Below are 21605 nucleotides of genomic sequence, written 5' to 3' on the forward strand. Positions count from 1 at the left end.
CAAAAGAAAAGCATATTGGTGAAACAAAACTAGGGAAGTGGCAATCTTTCTATCAGCAACAAACAAGAGCACCTTAATTTGCAGCATGCTACATGAACCGGGTGTGCCGAACACCGGTAACCATAGAGACACACCACACTCTCATGTAGATACTGGTTATAAATAGACCGAGTAAGGAAAATAATCCAATAGCCTATGGAGAGTAAAAGAAATTGAGTCATTGACAACAAATGCTCATCCAGCACACTAGTTGTCATCGAAACATTCAACGAAATGACAAAGACGCATAGTAATGAGCATCGCCGTTCAATGCACACTTTGGTTTCTAGAACAGTGTTTGGAAAATTCCTTCTTTCACAGACCTGAAAGATAAATCTTTGCAGCAGTTAGCCTACTTGGTCCGGCTCATCGCAATTGTCGTTTATCCCTCACGCACTTTTTGACAGGTAAAACCCAGTACAATCAAGATATCTTACTTACCTTTGTTTGGGAGGTTGGGATGGCAAGATCAAAGGAGGCTTTTTTCGGAAGTGGGAATCTGGCCATTCACTGTCTGTGTTGCCAATACTGGCAATAGCCAAGCGCTGCGACCTGAAGACCGGAACTGTAGCAGGGGCAACTGACATCCTGACCTGGAGAGCGTGACAGGCACGAGTGCATGGCAGAGGAGTATGAGCATCATGCTGAAAAAGAAAGGTGTTTTTGATGCGATGGCGGATGCGCTGACGTGTTGGTGATTCCTTCGCTTGGTGGACCTAGTAGCAGCAGCATTACAAGAGTCGTGGTCAGCGTATCCAGCTGAGCGTATGACAGCTGTCTGGAGAGGCCTGTATGCCTCCTTCGAAGGCTTTGTTGAAACACATTGTGGTGACACACAGGTCACACTGCACACAGTTCCTTGAAGCACCGAAGTGACAGCCACAACTGTTCCTTTTCCATTGCTGCCATACGACAGGCTGAGAATGCAAGAGATAATCTACCAGTCTACGCCAGCAGCTAGACACCAGCAAATGTCAGCTCATGTAATGGCGCGGCAGCGCGAGTGATGCAGAGTTGAATGAACTCTGGACCTATATTACTAGTGTGAGTGCATGAACGCGCTCTTTCGCTGATTAATGCATTGCACTGCTGTATTCCGTCCAGAGATCGAGATGCATGGATGTATCGAAGCTGTGGCGAGTTTTAATGGACTCGTCGACGTGTCCATACTTGAGTCTTCAATAAACATATATGTACGACTCGTACCCGTATTGCATTAGTATAGTGTTCCTTCTTCGAGAGCAGGTCACGACTGATTTTCGTTCCTTAGTGTGCTAGCGGACCCCTGCGTGGTTTGCGTTTTGATGAGCCAGCGATTGCGGCTCGGTCGATCGGGTCGAGGTGTGAAGATCTACGGACGTCTGTTCGAGCCGAATCTGCCGGCGCACTGACTGCTGTTCGCGCAGTCTAGAATCTTCTGAGTAGATCTACGTCTAGTGCTACTAGTTTGAGTGTCCGTAGGCTAGGCTGCATCTAATGCTAGCAGACGAGCAATTACTTCCCAACCAGGTGATTGTCGTTGTCTGGTGGAATTCTCTAGCTCTGTACAGAAGTCACCGTGCCACGTGCTAACTACGTGTCAGTAGCTGATTGGCCCATTTCAAAGTTCACACCAGACCGCGATGTCCTTCGCCATGCATTAGCGAGTGCTTTACACGATGAAGCGGTTGTATTGTTACTGCTGGTACAGTGGTAGACCACGCGGCTAGCACTGCTAGACTGCAACGGGCAAGGGCCGTTGGACGGCTTCCGAGAATCGTATGGTGTGAGGTCAAAGTTCACGCTCGAAGAATGCTAGCAGCTGCATCCGCTCGCCAGCGAGGCCGGGTTGAATCAACTAACTAATATTACTTTTTCCTTGTAGATCAAGAACATGCTTCATTCTTCGTTGTTGTTTGGAAGGAAGGACGTGATGTCCTTCTTCTCCGTTTGCTTTCTTTGAGGCAAATCCGAGACACTGTAAAGCCGGCCAGCATTTGATAGGTGTATACAGAGCAAAGATAAGATGTAGTCGAGAGACTTATTTCTGAAGGATTCCGACTATCGTGTGCAGGTTTCTCAACTGGAGCGCCACGGGAAGCGAAGAAGGTACATTTTGGCCTTCATCTCTTTCACCACGTGTTGTGTATTCCTCGCCAACCTTCTTTACGCTTTATAGGAACACTCCTGCCCGCATAACAACATGTGGCGTCTTCGTGTGGGTCCGCTGTAAAAATAAAACACTGTCCTGTGATGATTCAGCGTTGTCTTCTGTTGTCTTTCTCTTTTTCTTTGCAGCCAAGGAGTGTATCAAGAGGCTTGATGCGCATGCGCGGTGTGACGGCGGCAAACTTCTGGCTGCATCTTTTTACATTTCCCAAGAGGTAAGAATTTCCTTTGTTGACTATCCCTCTTATGTCGTAAGGGGATTCTGGTGTCCTACTTGACCACCTTATTGAATCGTGAATAGGATGCATCTCCACTTTCTCCCTCACTCTTGCCAACTAGCAGTTCAACAAGCACACGATTATCTACTAACAAGCGTTATTTCTGTTGTTTTGTAGGAAAACATGTTGCTGTGTACCGCTAGCTATTGCGGACACTGGGATTGCCCTGCGGGTGCGCCACTCATATCACCTTGTCGGTCACAAACAACTGCTACGCTGTCGTACCGTCCGGATGTTTTGCGGCCAGAACCTTTGGAACTCAAGGTATCCATCGCTGGAAGGGGTGCTCTCCTTTCGTTCAGGTACAGTACCCATGTTGGATCAGTTTTACTACACTGCCTTTGTTCGTGTTTTCACTACTCCTTCCTAGCTGCATTTTGCGTTTCTGGCATCGACGCCAAATAGGATCTGGGTCATGAAGCTGTAGCTTTATGAGTTTCCACTCAAGCCTATCTATTTCCATTTGGGAAGACAGCACAGGATGTGCGCTCTTACAACTCCTTTCGCACTGCTGGTATTGCCTCTCATAAAAAAGAGATTTGTTCGACTATATCGTGGCGCTGTTTCAGAAACCTAGCGACGGTTTGTTGCTCCACCTTGGGACCTATCTGTCCATACAGCTTATGCATGTGTTGTGTGTGTGTGTGAGGGGGGGGGGGGGTATGATTCCGTCTGCTATTGCTTGGTGTTTATGGTTCAGTATCTCCTGTCGTGGTCCTGGAAATCCGGTCGAATGACTAGGGCCGGCGCCCTCAGTGTGTACAGAACGTTGCATGCAGTGCATAATTATGTTGTTCGTATGCGTACTCACGGCTTCATGGCCAGCGCCCTGGGGCCGCTTGACCCACGACCGGATTTCCAGGTGCATGCCAGTAGTTAGGATAATGACATAGATCAACCGAAATCAGGAGCCTGTAAAATGTGCTAAATGTTTGCTTTTTTATCATTGTATTTCTTTTATCTGCTTTTCATGATTTTCCAATAATCACTACTAAACTGACTAATTTCTAAACCTAATATCGAGAGTACCTTTACTGTAATGTTGATGGATACTCCACTGAACAGTAATATCCTTATCTAAAAGCTAATTCTTTTTATAAACCGAGCTAATAAGTTTAGAATGCTGCTGATCTTCGGCAGAAACATAACCTGAACCTAAAACTACAATATACGCCAAACAGTGAAGTAAATGCTGCTGATTTCCAGCAGATAGATTCGCTGGAGCTGACCTAATCCATATTAAATTTTGTTGCTAAAACTGCTATTCGAACTAACCATACAGTTAAATACTGCTGAAGTTAAAGGGGAAGTTAAGGCAAAAATTAAAATTTCACCAGTTGTAGTCTTCGGGGTGCTGAGTTGAATGGTCGTGGTCCGAGGAAGCTGAGACGCTCCCTTCCTACTTGAATACCAATCAAACTCGCGCACTTCCACCGAAACTGGGTGACTGCGCCCTACTAGATGGGGATTTGTATGCAAAATGTCACTAAAAGCGCCATTTCGTTCTTATAAAAGCACGGATGACCGCGATTGGCCCATATGTTGTAGTCTTTTGGACGCTGAGTCGACTGGTTTTGGTCCGAAAAGGCTGCGATGCAGCGTTCCTCCTTTATTCCCAATCGAACATGGTTGAAGAAGCGGTCACGTGGTCCTGGGTGCCCAAATCACCTGGTCACCACGCCAGCAGGTGGCAACTTTCACACGAAGGTTGAACTCGAGTTCAACTCGAGTGACAGGACTGCACCCAAAAAAGGTCAAACAGGCTAGTAAGTTGTACCCTGCAGGCACGGTGACCAGGTGACTGGTGTACGCAGGAGCACGTGACCGCTTCTTCAAACATGTTCGATTGGGAATAAATGAGGAACGCTGCATCGCAGCCTTTTCGGACCAAAACCAGTCGACTCAGCGTCCAAAAGACTACAACATATGGGCCAATCGCGGTCATCCGTGCTTTTATAAGAACGAAAAGGCGCTTTAGTGACATTTTGCATACAAATCCCCATCTAGTAGGGCGCAGTCACCCAGTTTCGGTGGAAGTGCGCGAGTTCGATTGGGATTCAAGTAGGAAGGGAGCGTCTCAGCTTCCTCGGACCACGACCATTCGACTCAGCACCCCGAAGACTACAACTGGTGAAATTTTAATTTTTGCCTTAACTTCCCCTTTAATAAGAACTACCGTAGTTACGCGCATATAAGCCCATGGGCCTATATCCGCATATAAGCCCACCTCCGTTTATAGGCCCATGGGCTAATAAACAGACCCAGACACCGTAGTACAGCATGTCAGTGCAGACTACATTACCAGCACCGGTACCTACAGTAGGCGGACAACCGCGCATGGACTTGTACTTTTTGACGTGCCAGCTGCCTTCAAAATTCGAATATAGGCCCAGGGCTAAAAAACGAACCATTATTACTGATTTTTTCCCCCGGAAAATGCATTATTTCGTATATTAGCCCATGGGCTTATATGCGCGGAACTACGGTATGGCTAAAATTCCAATCAGAACTAATTGATTAACATAGGAATACTCATAAGAAGGAGGGAAACTTGGTAACTGCATGAGCTGTATGGGCGATAACTCCATGGCAATATAAGTTTTCACCATCTTCTGAGAAGGTTGTGAATCCTGGCTTCAAAGCGACAAATAGTGCAACGAAATTCTGCCAATTCAATGTTCGCCATGATCCATTGTGGTTGCGACATCCTGTGCTAGCTCTCTTATGTACTTTCCCTGTAGTTCACGTACTTTTGTGGATGATCTATTAGTTGCAGATGTCCTTTTCAGCTGGATGAGTGTAATGCTTGTTTGGTATCACAGAATCCTAATGTTCTGCATTTCTCTCTTTGTTCCCTTCCAATGACCACATGGGCATGGGAGAGTGTATTCCAGGATGCAGGACTGCAATGACACGCTCTCTCACTGGCGGCCGTGTTTGTGAGCCATCTGTCACTCAGTGTGCACAGGTAGGCAGCTTCGTGGTGTATATGTGTTAGATTCGGTAGGCAGTCGGGAGTCAGGTATGCAGTCTAAATCCTGAAACAGTCGGACGGTATGCCCCTACAGCATCTATTGATAGTGTAGTTGTATTCCCGGTAGGCAGTCACTGTCCTACCCAATATTGTAGACAGCAAGCTGTTTCAGCCATAAAGGCCCCATCAGTATAGATAGTGTAGTTGGATCCCCAGTATGCAGTCACTGTCCTACCCAATGTTGTAGACAGCAAGCTGTTTCGGCCATATAAGCTATCTTCTTTTTTCATTGCTTTTGCTGCGTGTTTGTGGCCGTGACGCCGAGACCTCAGGTCGCCAGAGTCATCGATGCCCCACCATCACTGCTGCGTCTCGGTGCAGCGCCTGCTCATTAGTTGTCACGTTTATCCTAGTCTCTGTACCATTGTCTTTACTTATCCTTTTCGAGCTGGTTATGTGAACATAGTAAAAAAAGAATATAGAAAAAAGCCCCATCAGTACAGCTATGAGCTTTAAAATTATTATTATTATTATAAGCACTATCGCGATGTAAGCGGGGATGCCTACTTCACTTGTGCCATCCAGGATGATGATAAAGAGAAAGACAAACAGAAAGCTCAGAATCTTGAAGAACAATGCTGTAGAGCACAATAGCTGTGATCGATAGGATGTGCTACAGAATGGTGAAAATTACTAGTTCATTGATATAATAGCTGGCGAGCCAAGACAGAAAAGGCTGGTGCACCCTGAAGGCAACTTGCTAGAACCAAACTGTTCAAACCACTCCAGACCGATTATTCAGAAATGAGCTTTAAAAGCAAAGATTAAAATCAAATTTTCACCAGTTGTAGTCTTCGGGGTGCCGCCACTGCATTATGCTGGCGTGCTGGGCGGGAAGAGCCTCTGCCAGGTCAGTCGTCCATTTGCACGGTGCTTGTTGAGCCGGTCTTAAACCAGGTGTAGCGTTGGGCGTAGCGTTGCTGGTTGAATATATCCAGCTGAAGAAGAATTTGCAGGTGTTGAGCGAGTATACCCACTCACATACGTACCATTGGAACGCGTATAGCCACCGACACTTTAGTTCCATCAGACCGAGTATAGACATCCACATGTACAAAGTCTTCAACGCCTGTTGAGCGTGATGGGTTAGGTGTTGATGTGGTAGCTGTGCTTGACGATTCGCGAGTGCCGCCTGCTGGAGAAGAGGACGAGGAACATAACGTTGCCGGTCTAATAATATTATATCCAGCTGAAGAAGAATCTGACGGCGCTGTACGAGTAGGCGCTGAACGAGTAGGCGCTGATTGAGTAGGCGCTGAACGAGTAGGCGCTGATTGAGTAGGCGCTGATTGAGTAGGCGCTGTACGAGTAGGCGCTGATTGAGTAGGCGCTGAACGAGTATGTCCACTGACATACGTACCATTGGAACGCGTATAGCCACCGACACTGACGGAGCCTGCTTCCCCGCCACTAGTTGGGCGTGAAGAGGAAGAACCTGACGATGCCGAACGAGTATACCCATTTACGTACGTACCATTAGACCGGCTTCAACTCAATCTCGACTGGCTTGCCTAGCATGCATCCGGTTTTCGGCTGGGCATCTGAAGAGCCAACATGAAGACGTTGTACTAGGCCCATCTGTTCAGATGTCTGCCTGCTCAGCAAGTTGACACCACCAGTGGCAATGACCAGGATAGTGACTGGGTACTGTACATTACGGAACACAGCACAAGTGTGGAACTCACCCTGTATCGTGAGCTGGTTCCCATCAGGCCCAATCATACGTGTCTGGCACGGACTGAGTACTGGCAGTGCAGATAAAGCGTTGTAGCTGGCCTGCGTCATAATGTTGAGATCAGCTCCAGTGTCGATTTTGAAATCGAGGTGTGAGCCGCACAGATCCAGTCGTACTATCCACGGCTCGTCAGCGGTGTGGGTAGAAGCAGCTCCAAGGAAATTTTCGCCGACGGGGTCCGACTGCAAGTCAAACCCAGCTACATGCACATAATCGTTGTGTGCTGCACTGGCGGAGGCAGACCGGCAGACGCTGGCGAAGTGTCCAGACTTACGACACTTGTTACAAGACTTGTCCTTGGCAGGGCATTCGTCACGGTTCAATTTGTGGTCTTTGGAGGAGCCACACCACGAGCACTTCTTACTGTTGCTCGAGTCTCGTTGGGACTTGACCTGTGGTCGCTTTCCCGTCGATCCGTAACTTGCGTAAGCAGGGGACTTGCCGTGTTTCCGTTGCGGTGAGGTAGCTGGAGCAGCTTGGCTCACCCGGGGCGTTTGCTGGGCGACCTCGGCGTTTACGGACTCCGTTTTGCGTGCCAAGCTCACGGCAGTCTCGAGTGTCAGCTGAGTGTCATCCTCGAGCTGTAGCTTCTTCGAAACTTCTCGGTTCGTCATATGGGCCACTAACCTGTCGCGGATACGCTCATCAGACTTGTCAAACGCGCAGTATTTGGTTGCGGCACGGAGACGACGCACATACTCTTCCACGGATTCACCTGGGTTCTGGACACACCTTTCAAACAATGTCCGTTGGTGGATTACGTTTACACCCGGGCGAAAATACTTGTCAAAGGCCTCCAGTACCTTGTCGAGTTTCTTCTTATCATCCGCGGACAGAGATAGAGACTCAAAGATTGGATCGGCTTCGGCTCCCATGGAGTAAACTAATGTGTCTACTTGGCGTTGTTCGTCCGCCTCGTCCAATTTGGACAAAGAACTAAAGCGTTCAAAACGGGTCTTCCAGAGTGGCCATGCTTCTGGGGTGGAGAAATCGAACGGGGCAGGTACAGGAAATTTGGCAGACGACATGACTAACTGGTACTTCTGACACCATGTAATGTTCCTGAGTGAACATCAAGTTAGTTCCTGCACTCCATAGATCAACTTCACTCCACAAGTCCCAGACAACAACTAAAGTTTATTTACATAGAACAACAAAAGAAAAAGATGCACAACCAGGATCCATATATGTACAGAGTACGGGAATGCATATGGGTAACCGATCCCGGAACGGATCGGGTACAACAACGGGACCACAACAGTAGCCGCTGACATTCACAGAGCCTCCTCCTCCTTTGCTACGAGGCATGCCGCAATGGAACTGCAAGGTTTGACTCTGTGAGCCCTTCGACAAGGTTTGGAATATTGATGCTCACGGTGGCCGGTGTTTTTACTAGTGATTGATTGAATGTATTTACTTCGCTACTACTACTACTACTACTACTACTACTACTACTACTACTACTACTACTACTACTACTACTACTACTACTACTACTACTACTACTACTACTACTACTACTACTACTACTACTACTACTACTACTACTACTACTACTACTACTACTACTACTACTACTACTACTACTACTACTACTACTACTACTACTACTACTACTACTACTACTACTACTACTACTACTACTACTACTACTACTACTACTACTACTACTACTACTACTACTACTACTACTACTACTACTACTACTACTACTACTACTACTACTACTACTACTACTACTACTACTACTACTACTACTACTACTACTACTACTACTACTACTACTACTACTACTACTACTACTACTACTACTACTACTACTACTACTACTACTACTACTACTACTACTACTACTACTACTACTACTACTACTACTACTACTACTACTACTACTACTACTACTACTACTACTACTACTACTACTACTACTACTACTACTACTACTACTACTACTACTACTACTACTACTACTACTACTACTACTACTACTACTACTACTACTACTACTACTACTACTACTACTACTACTACTACTACTACTACTACTACTACTACTACTACTACTACTACTACTACTACTACTACTACTACTACTACTACTACTACTACTACTACTACTACTACTACTACTACTACTACTACTACTACTACTACTACTACTACTACTACTACTACTACTACTACTACTACTACTACTACTACTACTACTACTACTACTACTACTACTACTACTACTACTACTACTACTACTACTACTACTACTACTACTACTACTACTACTACTACTACTACTACTACTACTACTACTACTACTACTACTACTACTACTACTACTACTACTACTACTACTACTACTACTACTACTACTACTACTACTACTACTACTACTACTACTACTACTACTACTACTACTACTACTACTACTACTACTACTACTACTACTACTACTACTACTACTACTACTACTACTACTACTACTACTACTACTACTACTACTACTACTACTACTACTACTACTACTACTACTACTACTACTACTACTACTACTACTACTACTACTACTACTACTACTACTACTACTACTACTACTACTACTACTACTACTACTACTACTACTACTACTACTACTACTACTACTACTACTACTACTACTACTACTACTACTACTACTACTACTACTACTACTACTACTACTACTACTACTACTACTACTACTACTACTACTACTACTACTACTACTACTACTACTACTACTACTACTACTACTACTACTACTACTACTACTACTACTACTACTACTACTACTACTACTACTACTACTACTACTACTACTACTACTACTACTACTACTACTACTACTACTACTACTACTACTACTACTACTACTACTACTACTACTACTACTACTACTACTACTACTACTACCAGTGGCCACGGGTTGTCTTAGAACTACAGCATACTTGCACGTAACTTCGGCCCGGTCCCACATGCACTTGAGAGTTGCGGATCCGCTGCAGCGGTGTCGCAACAGCGTGTATCACCATGGAAACTGCGAGTAGCGGAACTTCCGCCGTGGCAGAAAGTTCAAATCCGCTACTCCAAAAAATTTTGGAGCGTATACTCTCCTGCGGAAGTTCCGCTCCTGCGACACTCTGACATAGTGAGCGATTTGTGTTGTTCGGTTTTATTTTCGATCATGAAGTGGACAGTTTGACTTTAGTCAGAGCAGCTACGGCTACAGTTGTACATGTATGTTGAAGTCAAGACTCGTTTGGCCAAGGGATGAAGAGAGATACGGAGCGATAGGTGGATAGCCGAGAAGCTGAAACCGACGGCTGCGGCGTCGGCCAAAGACCAAATCCCGGACCTGTGAGCAGCCAAGCATGGCCATCATGTAAAACCACGCAGTCGGACCACTGTGATGTAGGTCTAGCAAGAGCGATACATGTACCACTATTACCAGTATCTGTAGCAGTTATCATTGCCATTGGTTATCGTCGACGTGCTGCTCAACAAGTTCGTACTAGTATTCAGGTGAGCCAAGGGTTAAAATTTAAAAAAAGAGGACCAAAAGTTTACAAGTTATCCGTTTTGTCCAACACTAACGGTTATAAGTAGAATACTGTTGAGTCAAAAATGTGCAACAATTAGCACAAAACTGACCGATTAGATCATGACATTCAACCACCTGATGAGCTGCATCACGTCTAGAATGCGCAAACCAGCAGCCTTCCAACTTGGAAGGTTCTACACTGGTGCTACACCATTTTATAAACTTGTATTTGTACCAAAGGTCTAGCGCCACACGAATTTCTTTCCTTGCCCAGAGCTAGCTGGCCCCCAAACCCTGTCAAGTTCTACCAAAATGTCTACTGACTAGGTGGTGGTGGTGGTATCATTTTCATTAGCTTCAGTTCAGCGAGCGAAAGACTCCAACGCAGCAAACTGTTCTCCTTGTGTCCTTGTGGCTACTTCCTCTGTTAAAAAAAAACTTTGTGATGGATTTTTGAGGGACTGGTTTTGCGCACAAACTGCCATAAATTGAGTCGAAATCACTTTCTCGGCCTTCCCTGGCATGCCATGAAAGAGATGCGATGCAAGGAAAGCGACCTTTCACAACAAGCCGAGCGGAATCGATGGTTGCGCTGTGGCAACAAAGGTGATGACAGCCATGGCGAGCCAAACTGATATTCCACTTCTCCGAGGGCATTATGCGCTGCTTGGCCTCTCTAGTACTGAGTTTGAGAGTGATAGAGAGCGATAGAACGGAGCAGCAAGCCCACATAGTGAGCAAGTTCTGAGCTGCTCAGATCCCACAAACACAATGAAATGATTCTGAATTCAAGCTCAACCGGCACAGAGCCCAGATTCGAATGCTGATGACCATGCATTCTTTAGAAGTCTGCAGTCCGACGTGAGTCTCGTGGCTAAGGAGAATTGAAGGGACTTGCAAGCCGGTGCCGTTCAGTGCTGGCAGGAGTATCCATCAGAGAAAATGGAATCAGTTCGGCTGTGCCTTTACTCATTTTGTGTAGTTCTGGAGAGTGGAGGTGAAACCAGGAAGTCGTAAAATATTTTGAGGACGCCATGGTGGAAACGAGTTATTGCCACAGCGGCGAACCACGCAGCTTGAATGCCAGCTAACTAGAACGACGGCGACGTCACCAAAGTTCAGCGAAGTGTGATCAAAGAAGCTGAAGCAAGGCTGAAAAGAGCTGAACAAGAACTGAGAGATGACGACTCGCGTGCAGCAGATGACGACGGCGACGCAGGGTCAAAAATGAGTCAAGCGAAAGCAACGCAAACTGAACTTTCTGCTTCGCCAACAATTTCTCTTGTACAGACGCTGTACATAGGCTGAACTACCTTCATCCAGTGATTTACAGTCGATACTAACTTTTCTTCACCTGTTCTAAGCGTTTTCATATCCATCAAAATCCATCACGAAGTTTTTGTTAACGGAGGAAGTAGTTGAATTCTGAGACACAGTTAAAGCTATCCAGCGCAGTCCATGATTGCTGGATCAAGTGAACAGTTAATCTTTCCAAAAATCCAACTGACAAAAACATGGACTGCATACAGGAAACGTTTCCACTTTCTACAGGGAAAGTTCCGTAACTTCGACAGTGTCATAAAAAAATACTGCTAGGTCATGAGTTAGAATCCCTGCTGGACTTCAGCTGTTTATAGGACATCGATTGCCTGCTGATTCCAACATATTTTTGAACAGAAATGTTGAGTCCAGCGTGGATGTTATTGCACGAGGGATTCTCCTGTTGTTGTCCATCAACTCCTCATTTCCTTCTCTGGGGGTTTCTCGTGCATTTGCGTTTTCACTCCAGCTATGCTCATCACCAGGTGGGTGCAGTAGACAAGACGTGCAAGGATTTCCCACGGTTGGTCATTGATGATCGTCACTTATGCGCAACTTCACTATACCTGGATACCACTGATTCCTGTCAGATCATGCTCCTGACGGTACGTAGATGTCTGCTGTGCAGTTTTCTGCTGGTGTGATGGTTTTAGTGCATGTGTTGGTGATTATGTCGAACAGCACTGGTAGGCCATTATTACCTTGTTCACAAATCTAACTTCCTGCCCCCACAGATTGTCTGCATTCTACAGCTGTAGTCTTTTCATGTTTTTGGTGACCAAAATTATCAATGGGAAAGGGGAAGCCTAAAATCAAATTTTCACCAGTTGTAGTCTTCGGGGTGCTGAGTCGAATGGTCTTGGTCCGAGGAAGCTGAGACGCTCCATTCCTCCTTTATTCCCGATCAAACTCACGCACTCTCACCGAAACTGGGTGACTGCACCCTACTAGATGGGGATTTGTATGCAAATGGTCACTAAAAGCGCTATGTCGTTCTTATAAAAGCACGGATGACCGCGATTGGCCCATATGTTGTAGTCTTTTGGACGCTGAGCCGACTGGTTTTCGTCCAAGAATGCTGCGTTCATTGCAGCAGCGTTCCTCCTTTATTCCCAATCGAACATGGTTGAACAAGCGGTCACGTGCTCCTGCGTACACCAGTCACCTGGTCACCGTGCCAGCCTACCGCCTGCAAGGTACAACTTACAGCCTGTTTGACCTTTTTGGGCGCACTCCTGTCACTGGAGTTGAACTCGAGTTTTAAAAAAAAAGCGAAGCCTAAATCAAGGGGGTCTCCGAGAACAAATATACGTGTACAATAGGGTGCAATTCTTAACCCTTTAGTACCGGCCTGCAGACTTTCGATCATATATGATCGAAAGTCTGTAGGCCAGTAATATCTTCGTAACTCCATCATTTCTTGTGCGATTTCAACAATCGAAAGGTCTATTTGGTAGCAGAACCTCCAAGCTATCCAATGCAACAATCGCCGAAGAGTTACGATGTCGGACGCCTGAGATATCGCGCGCCGTATTTTCATCTCGGCAAATTCAAATTTTTGATCGATCACTTCGCCGTTTTTGGGGAAAATCCCTTTTCGTGTGCTCTTTGAGCGACTCAGCACATGATAATGACGTAGTCGGCTGAAGTTTGAATCGTCTGAAACAAATTTGAGCGTTCTGCGATGAAGGAGAGTGGAATGGCGTTGATGGAACGAATTTGCTTGCATATCAGGCTTGGAGACGACTTTGCTGTGTTACCGCGCCTGATTTGTGGCGACTGGATAATGGAGCTTGGTACCCTGGCGTTGCTCTCGCCAAGAGCTTTCCAACGAGCCCTAGATTGTGAAAATCAAGTGAAGGAGACCAAAGTTATGACCTGGTGAAGTTGGAAATTGTGCTGAAATTCGTAATTCTGGTGCATGCTGTGCAAGTAATCCGGTAATAAAGGGTTAAAAGGAAGAAAAATATTAAGATAAAAAAGAGTTGAACCTTAGTGTGAAAGTTGTCGCTTGCTGGCCCGTTGACCAGGTGACTTGGGGCCTTGCCTCATGAGTTTGAATCAGCTGGTTGTCATGCTAACTGTGCACCTGCTGCTGTCGCGATACTCTGTTGCGCGTGATCTTCACTGTGATGCACATAGCATCCAAGCTGCGACTGCAATACTCATTCTGAATATAGTTTTCACGTGCTCCTAGCTGCCATTGGGAGTTGCACTTGGGTGTGGGGCAAGTCTGCAAAAACCCCTCCCCCTCCCATGGCTCTCCTATTCAAAGACCTTGGAATGCAACCCTGCTGTGTTTGCCAATACGCTTTTGGTCTACGCTGGCTTTAGGTATAACATGTCTGATTCTTATGTGTCAACTTGTAGATTGTCTCTTGAGGCCCTCTGGAGTGCTCCACAGTCACCAGTGGTGTGTACTGTCCAATCGAGGAGTCGCTGGAATGGATTCTTGCTAAGTACTCCCACTCTTGTGTGCAGTACCCCATATACACCACCCCTGTCTACATCTCTTCTCCACTGTTCATGGCTCTACTTAGGACAGATCATGCAAGAAATATTTGCAGCAATTGTACCATCTTGGACTGCCAAAGGGGGAGAAGGTTGGACCTATCAATCAATAATTCAGCTTACAACGATACAAAGTTCAAGGTTATTATGGCCTAGATAACTAGTCGAGGTAGACCTACTTTGTGAACCCTGTAAGTCAAATCAATAGCAGCTATGGACTACATAATGGGAAATTTCAACCTTCCATGCCATTTTTGTTTACACCTTCTCCCTATAAATGTGTGAGGTTTTTTGACGGGTGGTTTCTCTTAGCTGCCAGCCACGTAATGGATGGTTCCTTGTACGGTGTGTGTGTGGGAGGGGGGGGGGGGGGTGAGCTATGGTGAGCTACGTTCTGTGTTGTGTGTTATGTGTGTGTGATATTCCAGGTCAACATGTCAAGTTTCCCCATCCTTCACCGTCCTCCAAAAGGGAGCAGTACATTGTGGCAATCTACGGTTGCAGCAGTGTTTTGCCAAAATAATGACAGGTGTTCCGTTCCATCCTGGGCTTGGAGGGATACTAGGCAGGGCAGGGCAGGGGGGGAAAATGAGATCTGCTGGTGATTCCATGACAATTCCGGTTTCTGGTCTAAACAGGCTGGAAACAAAACAAATATTGCACAGATGTGTGCAAAATACTTGTGAAAACGTTGCTTGAGGTCCATGGCTATGATGTTTTCGTCACAGCAATGGGTTGTGAACAAAACAAATCTGATGTCTAAGGCGCAGACAGCGATTTTGAACAGTACAGTTGGTATTCAAAAGTTGCATACTAGAGCGATTTGTGAATGGCAGACAGGAATTGAACATAACCACCAAAGACTAAATGTTCCATCTCCATGTTGTATAATTATAAGGAATGCACCGTAAGTAAATAACATTTGTGCGCATGATATTGAGTTTGCTTGATACTCTGCTAATGGTTTCCCATCCTTGCATTGAACAGAACAATCCCTGATTAAAGTTGTACCTGCATGGCTGCTTTTCACTCCAAACAGATGCCATCACACTGCCGAACATTGCAGTGCTACTACATAGTTCCTGGCTTGGACTGAAGAAGCAGCCAGATGATGCGGAACAGTAACATCAACCCATTACACTCCCATAAATTTCCATCACCAATCACCACATTCTACTTGGTCTATCCTAGCATTTCATTTATTCACTTCTAAACTTTGATCTGATATATTTGATGCGTGTATTTTTTTTAAAACTTTTATCTCTATGCATGGGGAGTGTTGTCCCTGGTGCATGCTGGGTTGGCCATTAGTGCAGTGGGAGGATTTGGTCCTTGGTGCATGCAATAGGTTGGGCCCTGGGTTAGTTAGGTACAGATCAGGGACAGGTAAACCCTGTAGGTCATCTCTTCAACATCCAACACTACGCTATGACCAGATCAAGGCGCGGTGGGCCCACCTCCATTGTATTTGGTAACTATGTCGTTCTGTTTTGTACCCGGTGTAACGTTATTGTACCACACCATGTTGTGTTTGTAACCTTGTTTCCCTTCTTGCATGGGTTGGAACCTCTTTGTGTGCAATGGGTTGGTCCCTGGTGCATGTGGGTGGGTTCACCTTGGGTACAAGGGAGATTTGGCCCTTGGTGCATGCAATTCTTGGGCCCTGGGTTAATTAGGTATAGATCAGGGTCAGGTAAACCCTGTAGGTCTTCCACCTTCAACATCCAGCACTACAACCAGCTCAAAGCACGGGCCCACCATCATTGTCTTTGGTAACTTTGTCGTTCTGTTTTGTACCCGGTGTATTGTACCACATCATGTTGTGTTTGTAACCTTGTTTCCCTTCTTGCATGGGCTGGAACCTCTTGTGTGCAATGGGCTGGTCCCTGGTGCATGTGGGTGGGTACACGTTGGGAGGTTTTGTCCTGGATGCATGCAATGGGTTGGCCCTGGGTTAGTTAAGTATAGATCGGGGTCTGGTAAACCCTGTAGGCCATCTCTTCAACATCCAGCGGTGCGCTACATCCTGCTCAAGGGTCTTCCGTTACTGCCGTCTTTGGGAAATAAATCCTGGTATGTATACTAATTATGCATGTCATCAAAGTGCAGGGTGCAAATCACCCATTTTTCTTCCCTACTTTTAAGGGGTTTGGTTAAATGCAAGCCAGTCCAAATTGATTAACGTGCAATACTTTTTCTTTCAACTAGGGTGAAGAGTTTTGGGGAATGTGCTCAACATGGGTGGTTGGTGGGGAGGTGAGATAAGCAAACAGCAAAAAAGCTGCAATTGGCATTGTTTATATCATGTCTTCAGCAGCTTGCTTGTGTTGGGTGCCTTCTCTTGACCTGTGCATGATGACTGTAAATTTAGTACATTGCTATTGCATGTTTCAGTGAACCTGCTAAGTCTAGGGAATTCCATGCAGCAGTGGCCATCTTAGGCCGTTGTTGCATGGGCTTGTGCTGCTAAGCGATTGTCTCATGTTTTGCTCACAACTTCCCAGGTAGGTGGTAATGGATCCATGCCGAATCTCACCCAAGATTTCTAAACCTGGCAGCATATTGCCAGATGGTAATGTATACCTTGAAAACAGGTGCGTCAGAATTGCATGTGTTGTGTGCATGTTGATCCCCTGTGCATGAGATGTATTTGCAATTAGCAGATATAAATGCATTTGCTTGCTTGAATCTGAATGACCGAGTTTTTGGGAATGTGCTCAATATAGGTAAGTGGTGGGGAGATGAGATAAGCAAACAGCAAAAAAAGCTGCAATTGGCATTGTTTATATCATGTCTCCAGATGCTTGCTTGTATTGGGTGCCTTCCTGCCTGCCCTAGTTACTTGGCAATTACAGATTTTTGTTGCCTATTTCTATCCTGCTCACAATCCTTCAAAAACATCAATGTACTGCATGTGTCTGAAAGTCTCCCCTTCTCAAAATGCTGCCGTGAGTCTGATGGTTGTGTCCACGTGTGATTCCACCCATGCATAAGGGACGTCAGCGTCAACAGCAATGCCGTCAACACCGTCACTGCTAGGCACACACACCCCTGCTATCAACACCATCAGTTTCGCTAACGCCAGGGATGGGGGCAGCGGACACAAGCCCCATCCCAACTAACTACAAGGTAAATATCACATGGTGTTGTGTGCCAGCAATTTATTACGTAGAGACTTTTGGCATTAATAGTATGGAGGATAAGTAAGACGAAAATTGCGGTCGCAAACATTTTTCAGTTCGCGAACTGGATAGCGAACTTTCGCATTTTTCGTTCGGAAAAGTAGTCGGCGATTCATGTCAGGGCGGTCATAAATTTACCACGCTGTACTGTCTGCACACAATGTACGTCATGTTAACGTCATGCATGTGCGAATTCTGTTTGCTAATCCTTCTCATAACGTGAATTCCGTCACTGAGTTCGACTTTCCTTGGAGAGCGAATGCGAACGCAAATTTCGTCTTGCTAATCCTCCGTAGCCTTACAATGAGATCGCCATTAGTTCGTTCTCATTATATTCCAAGGCGTTTATTACACATGGCCGCAGACGTCAGTGAACTGAAAGTCATGCAATGCTTTGAAATATAGAGTGATACCCTTTGCGGTGGATAGAAACCTAGCAGTAGTGATACAGTCGATATCTCCACTAGCCAAAGAGGGTGTACATAAAATTTCAAAACAGTCCTTCCTCGTCAATCCAGCTACCTATTGTCCGTTAACCCCGGTGAAATATTCCGCCCTGCACAGGTGCAACAAGTACTGTCCATTCTGAACATGTACCAGTGCAAAACGCATTGTTTATAGAAACACTGACTCATTTGCTTTTCCACGCGTGCGCTTGGAAAGAGTTTGACAGAAATGAGACACAACTTTATTGCGGGATATATTTACGGCACAGTCGACTCCGCTTATAATGAACTCGAATACTGTAAAAGCCATAATAACGAAGTGCTAACTCTAACGAGTTAACGAGGAGAAATCTGTCGTTAAAATAGAAATCGTTACACAGAAATCGATACATATACCGTCTTGACCGTTGGGAATGAGTGAGAATCGTTACTTTGGGTACACGTAAACTAGTCAATTTGGGGAAATCGTTATATATGCGCCTCGTTAGAATAATGGCTTTTACAGTATAGGGAATTTCGTGATATAGCGAAACATAGTTCATGTCCATGTTTAAACCCATACAAAACTAACCCTTTATAGCGAACAGGTTTCATTTATAACGAACATTAACTTGTAGGGTCGCACGTTAGCCAAGTGCACTCAGACTGCCATGGGCCACACATGTCACTTAGAGAACTTTGGCTTACATGTTTAATGGGACTAATTACCTTGCACAATGGTATTTGTTATATTTGGAGTCGACTGTTATAATTACCGTATTATCTCTAATATAAGCACAGTCTCCAATAATAGCACGTCTCCAATAATAGAACACCTTGGGGCGGCATTCAAAAAATAAAGTGCTCAGTCTCCAATATAAGCACACTGTAAGTTCATTATCTGTACCGCCGAAAAAACCCTGAAATGTGTGTGTCTGACATGAATTTGGCATGGCAACATGCCTCTGAAATGAGGTTGAAATAATAATGGAACAGTCTCCAATAAAGGAACGTCTCCATTAACCCATTGAGGGCTACAGGGCCTTTCATCTGAGGCTCTGAAGAAAATACTAAAAATTGGGCCAATGTAAAGCTCCACAACTTCATAGTCTAGGCAACCAGGTTGATGAACTCTTGTGAAAGGTTGACCAAGGGTATGGTCATCACGCTGACCAACTCGATATAGTTCCCAAAAAGAGAAACAAAGTGCTATATGAGACGTAAGTTCTTCCAAATTGCATAAAATACGAAAAAGTCGGCAATTTGAGTTGAATCACGGCACGAAAAAGAAGAAAAAAAGAGACGCATCGTGTAACAAAGCTGGGTTTGTACCCGCAACCTCTCGTGCTGAAGGCAGGAACTGTACCAATCGACCAGGGACGACTACACACAGGAGTGAAGGCTCAAATCGGCTATTTATACTAGGACGTATATATACGTCCTCAGCGCCTGGGAGTCATTCTCAATGACGTATATATACGTCTTTAGCGGTGAATGGGTTAATAGCACGGGTCGGAGGTACATTGAAAAAATAAAGGACCGTGCTTATATTAGAGATAATACGGTATACGTGTGCAACCTTGACAGTGTATGCAATTGTGCAGTTATGACATACGCCAAGTGTTATAGTGTCTTGATGCGAAGCGCTGACATTGATACTTTCCATGTCAATGTAGATTTTCCCAGTACAGGAACAGTTGCATCTCCTCGGAATCAAGCACGTCATGGAATCACCAGCATCTCCATAGTTCACTCTAAAATGCATTCTGCAGTGATAGAGAAATGGCTCTATTTTGTGGCTTTTGCAGATATTTTTCACAATTTCCTTGCTCAATAGTGCCACTTGAGGAGCCATTTTTCGGATCTGTATTATGCAAAGCCCAGATGGAACGGAACACCTGTCACCCAGGGGAAAATGAATGTGGAAATGGGGAGGCAGATAGTCTAAAAAATATCAACAGAAAATTAAAAAAAACTTGTTCTCTGGCTTTAAAACACTAAAAACTGAAAATAGGGGTGAACCTATCGCCAAATTTTTCAGGATGGTCCACCATTTTATTTGTGACGTCACTGCATGCATTGAGATATACATTACACATTGTGATGCCCACCATGGATTTGAATACCTGCCACACTTTCAGATGCCCACCACACATTCAGATACCCACTATACATTCAGATGCCCACCACACATTCACATACTCACCATACATTCAGATACCCACCACACATTCACATACATGTACCCACCACACATTCAGATGTCCACCATACAGTCAGATGCCCACCACACAGTCAGATGCCCACCATACATTCAGATGCCCACAATACAGTCAGATACCCACCATACAATCAGATACCCACCACACATTCAGATGCCTGCCACACATTCAGATGACCACCACACCTTCAGATGCCCAACACACATTCAGATGCCCAACACACATTCAGATGCCCAACACACATTCAGATGCCCAACACACATTCAGATGCCCAACACACATTCAGATCCTCACCATACATGTACATTCAGATACCCACCAAACATTCAGATGCACACCAGACATTCAAATACCCACCATACATTCAGATGCCCACCACACATTCATATACCCACCACACATTCACATACCCACTGTTGGTACGACAAAGTCACCCCGCAGATCTCCACTAGTAACTTGCTCAGTTAGACCAAGACATGAATAACTAAAGTAGTAGGAGTACATAACCTTGGGTAGTAGTAAACCTAGGTGCTGTTGTGCACATGTCTGTACTGTTCCCCGGTCCTCAGTTACCATGGTTACCTCAGCCTGCTCATGACTACTGTGTGTTGTGTCCTGTTGATGTCCCTATTCATAACTGCTGCATTGCCTTTCATACTACACCCGCTGGTTTGAAGTGTTGTGCACAGTTGCATGACCTGTAGCTTCTTGTTGTATACATTGCATGCATCATAGGAGTCAATGTGTCATATCATGTTTCTCATGCTATTCAATTATTCATCCTTGCTCACGCTAGACTAGACGTCTGCGTAGGGACAGCTTGCTGGTGTGCTGCATGCATTCATTGCTAGTTCCATGCATAGTTCTTTGCCCTACTGTGGCGGGAAGGTCGTCCCGTGCAGCCGCAATGATCAGCTGCGCTACGGAGGTTCAGTTCCGGCAAACACGCGTGCGGATTTGCATTTTGCTGCTTGATTTTGATGTATTTGTAGTTAGTACCAGGAAAGAGCTTGCTGGTGCAGTTGTTGTTTTGGTTTTGGTTCTGAGTTTAGTTTGCTCTTTGTTGTTACCTGCTTGGCACAATCCGAGTGGTGGTTGTGGTTTTCTTTCTCTTTGGCTGATTCTGTTACTACCAGGTAGTAGCTAGCCATTTTGAAG

General features: G+C 45.3%; 1 protein-coding gene and 1 long non-coding RNA gene across 2 annotated transcripts; one reads left to right on the forward strand and one right to left on the reverse strand.

Moving 5' to 3' along the window:
- Positions 1–1918: 1918 nt before the first annotated feature.
- LOC135806947 (uncharacterized) lies at positions 1919–2762 on the forward strand. The gene is made up of 3 exons (XR_010551364.1): positions 1919–2127; positions 2317–2402; positions 2583–2762. It is a non-coding gene; the product is annotated as an uncharacterized LOC135806947 (long non-coding RNA).
- Positions 2763–9371: 6609 nt separating this feature from the next.
- Positions 9372–9977, reverse strand: LOC135830925 (uncharacterized protein DDB_G0271670-like; the record flags this gene model as incomplete). The annotated part of the gene is made up of 2 exons (XM_065343151.1): positions 9372–9698; positions 9930–9977. Coding segments are annotated over 2 exons (375 nt in total), but the record flags the coding sequence as incomplete, so codon positions are not given.
- Between the last annotated feature and the right edge of the window lie 11628 nt (positions 9978–21605).

This window comes from Sycon ciliatum, chromosome 1, assembly GCF_964019385.1.
Source record: "Sycon ciliatum chromosome 1, ocSycCili1.1, whole genome shotgun sequence".
Taxonomy (NCBI): Eukaryota; Metazoa; Porifera; class Calcarea; order Leucosolenida; family Sycettidae; genus Sycon; species Sycon ciliatum.